Genomic DNA, 12,680 nt, shown 5'->3' on the forward strand with positions numbered 1-12,680 from the left:
ACAGGAAAGACTTGTTTCCCCTAGCTGAGGGGGTCAATTACCAGAGATTTAAAGTGACTTGTAGAAGGATTAGAGAGGACATGAGGAAAAACTTCACAGAAGGTGGTGGGTGTCTAGAATTCATTGCGCATGTTGGTGGTTGAGGCTGAAACACAAAAAAAGGTACCTGGATCTGCATCTGAAGTGCTGTAACCTGTAAGGCTATAGACCAGGTGCTGGAAAGTGGGATTAAAATGAGCAGCTAGGTTCTCTTTGGCACGCACAGACATGGGCTGAGTGGCTTCTTTCTGCACCATAACTTTTCTATGGTTCCAAAATGGTTCTATGGTTCAGCTGGATGAATAATTGGGGTGCTAAAACCCAACCATTCTTTGATCAGTAAGGATAAACAAGAATTCTTCCTCCTTACGGGAGATGGGCAAGGAGGAATTGGCAATGGAGTAAACAGGACCGTACTGAGGCATAACACCCCATAAAAGGTACTTGCTGGTACTTGCCACAGCTCTGAAGTGAATGTCTAACAGCTGCAGAACTGTACCCAAATTAGATACAGTTAACAAAGGGGTACAGGGGAAAAATCAGGGTACATAATGTTTTACCCTGAAATCTAGTAAAGCTACCAGTGCCATTTTGAAACAGGAGTTGTGAAAGGAAATGACCCTAACAGGAAATACTGGAAACAAGCTTTTTCCTCCACACTTTGTTTCAGGTTTCCAGCATGACAGAATTTTGCTTTTGCAATTCAAACATCTTGGCTGTGAGAAGCATTCTCAACCATGGGCTTAAAAAAAAGTTACACAAATGATTTGATTAGTATAGCCAAAGCAGTCACTTCTATAGCAGATGTGTTTATGAAGTTTCGTTTATTTGTATTGGCATAAACTGAAGTACCTTGGTAAAGTAGTTCACAGCACGTGTATGATCCAGGCGAGGGGACAGCACCATGAGTAGGTCATTCAGTAATAAAGGCTTAAACTCCAAGTAGAACTGTGTTGCTTTGTAATAGAGTTCCACATTTGCGACCTTAGAAAATGAAATTTGAATATTAGCAGTTTATGAAAGCAAGTTTATTTGACAGAAGCCAAAACTTGGCTTCAGCATACTTACTTCACAAGTGCTTATGCAACTAAATCTACAGGAGGATTAGAATAAATTCCAAGGGTATATACACACACTCTCAATGTAGTGCAACTTTCAGTTTCCACCTTGGACACATACAAAGTGCCACCTCGTGGCTGGAGGAGGGTGCAAGAGATTTGGCTTTAGTGTCACCTAGTGGTTAGAGCTGGTATTAAAAACAATCCACACCATTAGCTTTCTGAACCTGGCCAGATTCAGCCAGTCTTTAAAACATAGCCTGATTCTATCCCCTTTTGTGCATTTGTTGACTTACCTTCAAGGGCAAGAAATGCAGGGCATTTCATCAAGTATAAGACTAATACCTTATTTTTGCTAGTTTGAAAGTCACTTCTTTGGAGTACATTCTAGTCTGACAATTGGTGCATTTAAATCAGGGCATAGATGGAAAGAAAACATGTCCCTTGTACGACAGAAGCTTATTCAAGCCACAAGATAAATTTAAAGTAAATAGCACACAACAGACTTCCCCTGACTTGAGTGGATCATTCAGAAGAATTCTGTCTACCTGATGAGTAATGCTCACCTTGGTGATGATGTCCTTGAACTGACCCTCCTTCCATGCATCTGTTGGGTGGTTCATCATGGTAATGATGGCATTGTCATACTCTTCATACTTGTCATACAGGAAGACTAGCTCTGCCCACAAGTGAGCCTGTTCAGCAGCTCTCAGCACCTGTGCAATTACAGCCAGTTAGTAACTAATTAAAAGTACATGGCTCCACCAGATCAAGTATGGAAGCACATTTAGATTACCTTGGGAATGTTGACTCTGGACCAGAAGAGCTCCAGGTGTTCCCTCATCTTCTGTGGTTTGTATTTGGAGTATAGGATAGCCAGTTCAGTAAACATTCCCATATGAGCACGCTCCAGACCAAGAGCTGCTTCCAACATGGTGATGAGTTCCTCAAAGTAACCACGGTCCTGTGAAGAGAATACATTAAGAGCTCAGTGCAAGCACAGAACAAGTTATTCTAGGTTTAATCCATACACCAAAAGATGAGCACCTATGGGTTTTATGCAGACTAGTTTGATTAGCTGTATTTTTAAATATATCCAATAAATGTTCATTCTTACATACTGCTATTCTGAATGGTTTTACATGGTCAGCAGGGAAACTTTTCAGCTGGCTGACTTCCACAAAGCTTTGATGGGCAAAAATCAAATTTCAGCATTAAACAGCTGCTTAACCAAGTTAAAGTTACATTGTAATCTGTGACAAGACTAAATTTCCTGATTATTTCAGGCATTACCTGGTAGTAGTTAATAAGTTCCTCCAGTTCATCAGCATGTACAACAATATGGAGGCCACACATCTGAGCTAGACGGAATTCCTTTCCCTCGACACAGGCAAAACACACCTGAAAACAGCAGAAAAGTAGAGTTAGAGTCATGAACAGATTTAAGCCAAACATCAAACTTCAACAAATCACTTCACTAGATACTGGATATAGAAAATGCAAACTTGATTGAGCAATACTCAGGTGTCACCTGGAAGCCTTTTCCAACTTCACTGTTTAAAATTGGACTTTGTATCCAAAAGGCAAATTAAATTTTTGTACTGTTACTAATCCAAACGGAGATATTTTCACGATTCTGCTTCTATTCCTGTTCATAGAGAAAAATTCACCACTTCACCCAAAGCATATCTGAGCAATTCTCCCAGCAGAACAGTAACCAGCTCAGTTCACTTCCATCGCCATGGGGAACTAACTTCTGCTCAGTGCTCTATTGCTTTTAGGGCAACAATCATGGAGACCAACTTAACTTTTCAATCGTGGAATGTAACTGGAAAGGAGGGGGCGGGGGATCACGATGTCCTGATTTTAATCTTAAGTGATCAAGTACAAGCCGGAAAGGCATAGGAAAAAAAAAAGCGTACCTCTTTCCAAGTACGAGTGCTGTTTGCTTTGCGTGCACCATCCACTGCAGCTTGATATTCACCCAGATGAACCAGGGTTGATGCCAAACGGCCAAAGTTAGAGACATTGTTGTACAGCAGCTTAGCAGCTTCATACATGTGGTCATCATAGCAGCGATCACCTACCTGTGAACAAAGGTTTGCATTACTGAACAGTTCCAACAGTACCAATATAGAAACCAGAATACCAGTGCTACCAACATAAATGCTCTAATTCAATAAACAGCTTCAAAATAAACAAGATGTGTTGTGAAAATATCCAACTAGTAAATTTTCCCTTTGTCTTAACTTAGAATCCCTAACCTTTTATCTGGTTCTGAAAATACAAACTGAAAAAAGGAGACTTGCATCCTGTCACTGAAGTTAAATCGGAGAGATCAGAGGCCATCAAGATGCATCAGTGGCAGAGGTTGTCAAGGCAAAAAGTAGTGACCCACATAAGTTGTTCAATCCCTACCACGCTCAATAGCACTACAACTAGCTGCAGTCATTGAGTTAAGGGATTTGATCACTTTCATTTTCTACTCCCAAACCCTCTCTAGCAACAAGATGGTTTTTGCTTCAATTTCAAACTTGGATTCTCATGTATTTTGACTGTACTGCAAATCAGCAGCAAAACAGAATGCAATTTAAAGATTGAAAACACATACTTGTTGGATGTGAGCATTGTTCGGACCATTAATGAACTCTTCCAGCTCTGCTAAGCGGTTGGTTTTTGCCAGTGCAAAAATAAGTTCCGTTTCCACATAGGACTCACGGGCCTTCTTCCTAGCCATCTGCAGGTACTTAACTAGATCTTCCCAGTTACCTGAAATGAACAGAACATAAGTACAGAGGCAACCAGTATGCTCACAATAGTCATTAATGCAGAATTGTGTAGACAGTAAACAAGCTCACTGTTAAGGTCTTAAAGCCAAGTCAGAATTTGAAATCAGAAAAGGTACACAAGAACTCAGGTGAAGAGCAGCAGTATAAGATTACCACTTTTGTTGGCTGCTTCTACAACCTCCATGTAGGATGAAGGATCATCTGCCTTGATATAGGAGTCAATGGCCTCTTTAACCATCTCTTTTTGAAGCTGGGCTTTAGCAAGTTGACTCCACACTGCAGGCTCATTGCATCTTTCAGCAAATTCATATGCACGATCCAGATTTCCAATGTGTTCAATCAGTACCTAGAGTACAGCGCAGCATTAAACAATGTAATTGAACTACTAAAAAGGTGCTAAAGCAAATCTCCAATATGTTGGCACATTTCATCTCACCTGCACTGCAGATGTGTTCACATCAAATTTCCTGAAGATGGCAAATGCCTCTTCAAAGAGTTCATTACTGATTGCAATGTTGGCTATGTCAGGTGCATCATAATTGTCCAGACGATTGATGTATTCCATCACACGTGTACGATCAGCTTTGATAGCAGTGAGGATCAGCAGGTTCTGCAAATTTCTAGATTGAGGGGGAGGAAAATTGCAGCTTTTGTACAATAGTGCTAGAGTACCTTAATTACACAAATGGACACCAAAACAGATTGCCTACATATGGCTTTATAGACAGTTGTTCTCCTGCACCTCATCTAGTGCAGGATAGTGGGCTGTTTTCTCAATTTGAAGAGAGGTGAATTAGGAAATCAGAAGCCCAGCTGTGTCTTTATTCGAAGATTTAAACAACGATTACAGGATAATCTGAGTGCCACTGGCTTAATGATGAGGAAAGTCAGCCACTATGTAGATAAAAGCAAAATACTGCAGATGCTGGAAACCTAGAACAAAAACAAAAAATACCTGGAAAAACTCAGGTTTGACAGCATCTGCTGAGAGGGGTACAGTTGATGTTTTGAGTCCGTTTGACCCTTCATCAGAACTAAGACAGAAATGAGATGAAATATAAGCTAGAAGAAATGGGTGGGGCAGGTGATAGGTAGAGTTTGTACTAGTGGGTCATCTACTAACCAGTAAACTAGATACATTCTAGGACTTGCATGACCGATATAGAATTATACAAGTTATTTAAACCTGTATAAAATCTGGTTCAGCTTCAATGAGGGTAGTATTCTGTTTCAGGCACCACACTTAGAAAAGACGTGAAGGCATTAAGAGGGTGCAGGAACATTTCACAAGAATGAGAACCACAGTTACTGGATTGGAGAATTTGGGACTATTTTCCTTGAAGAGATGGCTGAGGAGATTTGGAGGTGTCTATACAGACTAGATAGAAAGAAACTATTCCATTGGAAGGATTAAAAGCCAGATTTAAAAGGTAATGGCAAAAGCAACAATGGTGATAAGAAAAAACTTTAAAAACAAGTTAGGTTCTGGAATGCACTTCCCAGATGTGGAGGAGTGACACCAGGTGAATTGCTCCTGAAGGAGAGCAAGCACAGATGTGGACTTAAATGGTATCCTTCTGTGCCTAATTCTATGTACTTTATAATTAGGTTTATAATTTTCTGCTAGTGCAAAATTAACTGACAGGGTAATAAAATTCAAAGAAAAAAGTGTTTCTTCTGCTAAATCCATCACTGTGCATATCCTGAATTTAAGACAACCAAAGACCCTGTATCCTTCAGATTTGTATATATCTGTTTCAACCAGCTTGATGCAGCTTCTGCCCATCCTGGGCAATTGCAGTGACAAAGAAGTGGCAGGCCAATACCAGAAGTTCTAAATCCAACCTCCATGATCCAGCAATCAGTACACTTGTTGACACTAGGCATACTAGGCCAAAGAGAAATAGGACCCAGGCTGAGGCTGGACAGAAAAAAGCACTGGTTAAGTATTTAAATATAGCCAAAGGGGGCCATTGTTGCAAAACTGGATTTAGTGGCACTGTTTTAGGTCATGGATCAGAGATCCTAGTGGAAAAACAACTTCAGCAGACCGATAAACAACTCCAAACATCAGCCACTGGATTACAGGCTGCATCCAGTTTATAAAGCAGTCATTAACATGTCCAACTGTAAACTAAAATTAACTTGACTGATTTGTTTTACCTGTGCTCACTGAAGACAGAATTGTCCAGGACAATTTTTTCCAATAGTTCAATTAATTCATTTGGAAGGTCAGCAGTCATGAAAGCCTTCACAGTAACAGAAACCTCCTCAGGATCCTGAGTTTCTGACAGAGCAGTTTGTACAACCTGGAAAAGCCATGAGAACGATGAACTTCAACACCATATACCCAAGTTAGATTTCCAAAGTCTATTCTTAAAAGCATGGCTATTTTATGTGGATCAGACAGCTCAATGATCAATTCTGATTAGGGGCAAAATGGAAGGTAACTAGGCATGTTAATATCAGGTGTCCTATAATGAGGGATCACAAATTTGACACCTTGTGCTGCTACTCCAACTAACCTTCTCTAGAGAACCAGAGGGTAGACCAAGTCTTAAAAGTAACGCAACAGCTGGATTCAGGAAAAGGATAATGTTGGATGGTTTGCTAATAGTGTGGCTGAGTTTAAAAATTCTTCCTCCTGCACTCAAAAGCAATTGGTATTTTGGGCACAAGGAAGCCAGTCAATATTCAACACCCAAAAATCTCTAGTTTGCTATGGCAGTTGAGTTAAGTATCAAGGATTGCATACTACCCTTCTGCATATGCGTATTATAAAACCCTTAAAAAACAGTAGAAAAAAATCTTTTTGGTCACATTCTTGGAGTTGTCCAACTATTGCTTTGGATTTTCCTTATTCACTTTCCAGCTCTATGTCCTGCACCATGGTCCTTTTCATTTAAGGCTCCTTAAAACAGCATAGCACATTATTCAATATATGGAATTTTAATCTAGGTAATTTATTATTCAGTTATGTGCTCTACCCTCAAGACTCTAGAAAATGCATTAGTATAAATCTTGGAACCATCATTTCCAGAGTGGATCTAAATCGAGGGTGATCATTTTGGGAGTGGAAAAATTGGGATTGTGATGGACAATGAACTAAATGACTAAGTCAGAGAGTTAGTGTTAAAAACTGCAGGTTTTCACAAGCTTTTAAATAGTAGAACAACTCAGATTAGTTGAGGTTGGTGTATTGCAAAATAGCATTAACCTTCCATTTTGGATGATGCAATTCCAGGTTACAGTTGTTTGTCACTCAGGAAAATTTAATTTCAACAGAAGTCCACAATGAAGCTTCTACATTGTAGCTAAATGTATATAAGCTACTCTGCAAATAATTCAATTCTATAATGTCTCACAATCAAATGATCCTTACCTGGTCAATAAGAGGTCTCCTGTAAGGGTTAGTCTCTTGCAGAACATTTGCCCAGAGCTCAGGATCTTTCCGGCGGACTAAGTAACGAGACAGGCTCTTGAACAATGAGTTTTCATTACACACCTGTGTTAAAGGTAAAAAAAAGTATCTCAAGTTCAGTTTCAGAGCAAGCATTTTTTCCTTTAAAGCCCCAGACCCCTGAAAGTCAAGTCAAGCTAAATTTAAAATCAAAAACAAACATGCAGTTTCAAATATATTGAAAAAAGCTACAATGCAACTTTCTAGGTAATACTTTAGAGCATGGAAATGTTCCTATTGAATAAACTAGGCTCAAATGGTTGCAGTCAAGGCTGGAGTACAAACTTAGGTAGACATTCTTGTGGAGGACTGAGCTATGACTATATTACTAATTACTTTCCTCTTTCAGGGGGCCATTTAACAATCCCATGACCCTATAAGCACTGAAGCCCTGGCCAACATTCAAAGCAGAGAGGTTTTATTTTTAATCACCATTTTTCAGTGAATTCTTGCTATGCTCAAAATGGCTGAAACATTTGCTTATACTGTGCTTCACAAGTGTTTATCCTAGCTATATATTATATTTGAGTGCAGAACCTGGAAATTTGTGAAGAACTGATATGTTGGGAAAGGACAAAAGCTAGACAAGTGCAAACAGCCTAGTTTGCATTTCATATATTAACTGGAAATAGTTAGAAGCATTTCCTTTATCACTCACATTGATGAGCTCCATGTCACACTGGCCACGCTCATAGGCTACACAAGCCAGGTGGGGGTCTCTCTTCTCACAGTATTTACCAACCACACGACTATCATAATACGGGTTCTCCCGGAGGAAACGCTCAGGGTTGTTGTTGCTATCAATGTAAATTTTTGCAAGTGCATTGTGGGTGGCAGGTTCCTCACAGCCTTCATGAATTCGAGATTCTAGCCAGGGCAACAGCAACTTGAGCCTGCAAAAAAATAATGTACTTATAAGTTTAAATGCTAGTAGCCAGTGCACTCAGGTACCAACATGCAGCATCATACAAGGCAGGATTGGCCCCCAGAAACTAACTGAAGCTTAGGGCAACTCCTCAAAAGAAGCTTAGGACAAGTTCTCAAAAGGGCAGTGGTGGGGAGAAAAGGCAGGAAAAGCCATTTGAATTCTCTACCCAAGATAGCAGTGAAGGCTGGGTCACTGAATATATTTCAAGCTTGAGTTGAGCAAATTTTTGATGCACAAGTCAAGGGGTATGGAGAAGACAGGAAAATTGAGTTAAAGCCATAATCAGATCAGCCATATTGAATGGTATAGTAGACTTGATGGGGCAAATGGTCTCCTGCTCAGATGTTCAATCCTCAGATGTCTCCAAGCAACCAGAGATTTAGAATATAACCAAAGGTGAGACGGTCAGGGATGGTTTGACCAAGGCTGACTGGCAAAACCACCATTCTGGCACATTTGGTAATTTCGCAAAGCAATGGCCAATTGCTCACCCAGGGATTGATGGGCAAAGTGGAGGTATACTTATATACACAATTTATATCGTCAGAATCAAACCTGTGCACCAATGTAAGTTCCAATCTGCTGAACAAGTCCTTTAGTGGCCCAGTTGAAATTTTGAGCACCATTTGTCAGTTAAAGTACTTTTTAAAAAATGCAACTATCACAAAATTATGAATTGGAATCTGCAATGCTCAAGTTACCAAACCAATTAAGCCCAAGTGGATAAGATGTCTCTCTCAAAAAAGTTAATTGAGTAGAAGGGGGTGATTACCATACCTGTTCCTCTTTTCCACTTCAGCAACCAGTTCATCAGTGGAGAATTGCCCACGCACAACAAGGATTAAATTCTTAATGACATCCTCCGAACAATCTACATCAAGGAGCCCTCCAACCACTACTGGCAAACGGCTTGGGTTCACCTAATAAAGCACAATAGATCATATTCTTGTCCCAATAAACACAAGTGGATAAGTTGAAAATGATAGTACAGGAACTGCTCAGAGCCTGTTACATAACATTAATGCAAAATAAAGGGAAGGAATCTGTTGTGCTTACCTGGTCTGGCCTACATGACTCCAGGCCCACAGCAACGTGGTTGACAAACTGCCCTCTGAAATGGCCTAGCAAGCCACTCAGCTCAAGGGCAACTAGGGATGGCATTAAATGCTGGCCTCAGGTGATGCCCACATCCCATAAAAAGAATAAACCCAGCTTATGGACAGGAAAAATTTGGCTGTACTGCCACCCCCTTCTGGAAAGTCAACACAATCATCGTCCCAAGCTACTAGAGAAAAATTTACAAAACTACGCATTCCCCTTCTATCATATACAATCTCACCTTCTGAACGTAAATCTCAATATACTTCTGCAGGTTGTTGCGGTACAGATACAACACCAGGTCATGCACGAAGTCAAAGCGATCACAAACAATAATCAGAGGCAGCTGGTCAGTCAGTTTGGCCTCCTATGAAAACAGAACAGTTTAAAATCTGATAGCTTCAGTCTTTATGCACCATGAATGTATTTGAATACATCCATAAACCCACTTCCTTCAACTGCTCTGAACCTCCTTTGGACAGAACTAAAGCACAATATTTTCTATATTTTCACCACATGGTGTAGAAATGGCACCACTGACTATTTGGTCAAATGTATATACTTGAAATGATTAATGGTCAGTAAGTTAGATCACAATCAAGTTAAAACTATAGCAAAAGTGACCATGTCTTTAGGTGCATCTACAGATGGTTCATTTCAGTTCCATTAAAAGATGTATATGGGAACTAGAGGTACTGATTTATACTGTAGATCAGTATTTGATCTTTCACACAACCTAACTATTGGTCATTTTTAACCATCACTTAAAATCTACATTTTATGCCTGTGCTGTTAGTTCATATGTTGAAAGATCCCAAGACAACTAATCACTAATCTCTTGCTGTGTGCACGTACAGAAAATGGCTCAAATTGCTGAGTGCAAATACTTTGGGATGCACCAAGCTGAATAAAATAAGCTTTTACAGTCTAAATTGAGCTTTAGCTTATACATTAAACTGGGATGAATTTTAATTTACATTCCTCTTAAGCATGAGCACACAGTTTGAGCAAACATAGCTGGGAAAACAGGCTAGACACTTGGCAGCAAGAACTACAAACATTTCTAGTCTACTCAGCCTAGAAATTGAACTTTTAGGTTGAATATCAAACCAAATGCTTAATCTTACGCCGAGATAGGACACGACACATTGGGAGTTAAGATTAGTGTTTCAGGTTACAAAAGTTCTCACCATTATTGATGATTTAGTGAAAACCTCATCCCCAAATTACTGGTACAACATAACAGTATTAAGATCAAAAACCCTACCCTACATCTACAATAGTGATGGTATTGAAGCTAGCAGAGAATGCAGGAATAGCACTCTGGGATTGGGAAGCAGGCATTGCTATATGGATTTACATCATCTTTAATCTACACAATTTCAGATTAAGCAAATTCACTATGCACTTTAGAGTCTGAACATTTAACTCCAACTAAACTCCCATGGAATTTCTTCCTTTAAAACCTAGTGGTCTGTTATTTCAGATAGCTGCAACAGTGGAATAGCACCAGGGTCAAAGTAGACTAAAGTCTGCAGTTCAACTTCACAATTTCAGTAGCATTCTTTCCCATAGTGAAAGCAACTGTTTAAATTCCACTGCACCAAAAGCTGCTTTAGGCAAAGATGAACAGGTAACTTGCACTTAAAGCACCTTCCTCCTGTGACCAAGTACCAAAGTAACAATATCCCAATTTGACCCAACAGGGCCAAATGCTCATTATACTGAAAATCTGTACCCAACATGAGCTGCACAAACCTGCAGTGGTTCAAGGAAACCCATGGGGAATGACCGATGGATAAAAGACATTGTTAGTATTGCCAATGACTCAAGCTGCAGGCTGTCTTCCAATTTCATGGGGCAATTTTTGCTGACTTGACATCATGAGGCATTCATGCCAATTCAAGTCTTGAGCCAATTAAGTGGCCAAGTCTTAACCTGCTTCCAAATACAGATCATTTTTGAAAACTGTGCAATCATACAGCTACAACTACCAGTCTAATTTAATCCTTGTCTTCTGGCAACAGGTACCCAACCACTGCTTTGCTCAAGGAAAATGCCATCACCAAGTCTGGTACATGACTTTGCAGCAAGCCAGATCAGTTCCTAATAAAGTTATGTACTCGCTGTCTTGGCTAGGGTTAAGCAGCGTTAAATGTAACTCAACTTATGGTAATAGGATTTTAAGTAATTAATCCACCTTCATCTTTATATGCAATGATAATTTTCATCCAACACAGTCCAAAATGAGAACTTTCAAATGTAAACCAAGAGATCATCCATTCACTAGTAAAGAGGTTCACAGGAAACCTAAAAACAGGGTGACAATGTTCAACTGGCCTCAGCAAACAGTTGCACATGCTAGCTTTCACTTAAAGTACAGACCAAAGGCAGATTTCAAAGTGCATTTTGACATAATAGTAACTGGTAATAAATATGACTATCTTCTTGAAGTTTGAGCTGGGTTAAGCTTTGGAAATACTGCCTACATCAATTTTAGATATACTGAAAAATTAATTCTAATCTAAACAGCAAGATATATTTCAGCCAGCTTTACAATGATATTCTGCTAATGTCTTGCCACATCCAAGAGCACTGTCCTGCACAAAAACTGGAGAGGGCACAATATGCTAGAAATAAGGGGAGGAAAGGAAAGGAGGCGGCCTGCGCTGCAAAATTTACCTGGTACATGTCCTGCCCATTCCAGACAAGGAGGAACAGCACAAAAAATAATAGCTTCTATCAGGAGCTGGTCACTCAATTCAACATTATACAAACTGATAAGCAGTTAAGTTTAACATGGTCTTCAACCCATACCTCAAATTTAGCATTATAGCTGAGGATGAATTCTGCAAACCCAGTTTAATCTGTTCTATATTTCTGCATGAGCTTTATAGATCTTTAATTGAGAAAGCAGGTAGAATAGGTTATGTTTCTTTAAAACCTATTTACTTGTAGTTACTCATCCTGTAATTTCATTTACCTTTGTGGATTTAAACTTGATGAATATATGGTTCAAAAAAAAAAACTACATTTGGTCACATTTGCAGTTATCTGAAGCGTTAGTCTAATAGCTTAGACATACAAATACACATTAAAACTAGTTACATTGCTAACATTAGTTTGTTTAGTGTAGATAATTGAGACTAGCTTCAATTTGAGGTACTGGCAATTAAATTATCAGACCCCCAGTTCATATGAGCTGCCTGTAAGTCACGATTTTTATTTTTTCACATGACGAGAATTACAGTTTGGAATTACAACAGGACAGCTGATTAAATGGATTCCAAAACCGATAGCCCGTAACC

At 39.4% G+C, this 12,680-nt stretch overlaps 1 protein-coding gene across 1 annotated transcript in view; it reads right to left on the bottom strand.

Moving 5' to 3' along the window:
• The window catches only part of LOC121283003 (clathrin heavy chain 1), an 87,687-nt gene that overhangs the window by 12,841 nt on the left and 62,166 nt on the right, over nt 1-12,680 (bottom strand). Inside the window, exons 16-28 of the mRNA XM_041196900.1 lie at nt 9,614-9,739; nt 9,052-9,194; nt 8,005-8,239; nt 7,269-7,391; nt 6,050-6,195; nt 4,323-4,506; nt 4,040-4,232; nt 3,709-3,866; nt 3,020-3,184; nt 2,391-2,498; nt 1,894-2,061; nt 1,664-1,813; nt 892-1,023 (exon numbers count right to left, since the gene is read on the bottom strand). Of these exons, the coding sequence (XP_041052834.1) occupies nt 892-1,023; nt 1,664-1,813; nt 1,894-2,061; nt 2,391-2,498; nt 3,020-3,184; nt 3,709-3,866; nt 4,040-4,232; nt 4,323-4,506; nt 6,050-6,195; nt 7,269-7,391; nt 8,005-8,239; nt 9,052-9,194; nt 9,614-9,739 (2,031 nt within the window). The remainder of the gene's footprint in view (nt 1-891; nt 1,024-1,663; nt 1,814-1,893; nt 2,062-2,390; nt 2,499-3,019; nt 3,185-3,708; nt 3,867-4,039; nt 4,233-4,322; nt 4,507-6,049; nt 6,196-7,268; nt 7,392-8,004; nt 8,240-9,051; nt 9,195-9,613; nt 9,740-12,680) is intronic.

The sequence above is a fragment of the Carcharodon carcharias genome, chromosome 10 (genome assembly GCF_017639515.1).
Source record: "Carcharodon carcharias isolate sCarCar2 chromosome 10, sCarCar2.pri, whole genome shotgun sequence".
NCBI lineage: Eukaryota > Metazoa > Chordata > Chondrichthyes > Lamniformes > Lamnidae > Carcharodon > Carcharodon carcharias.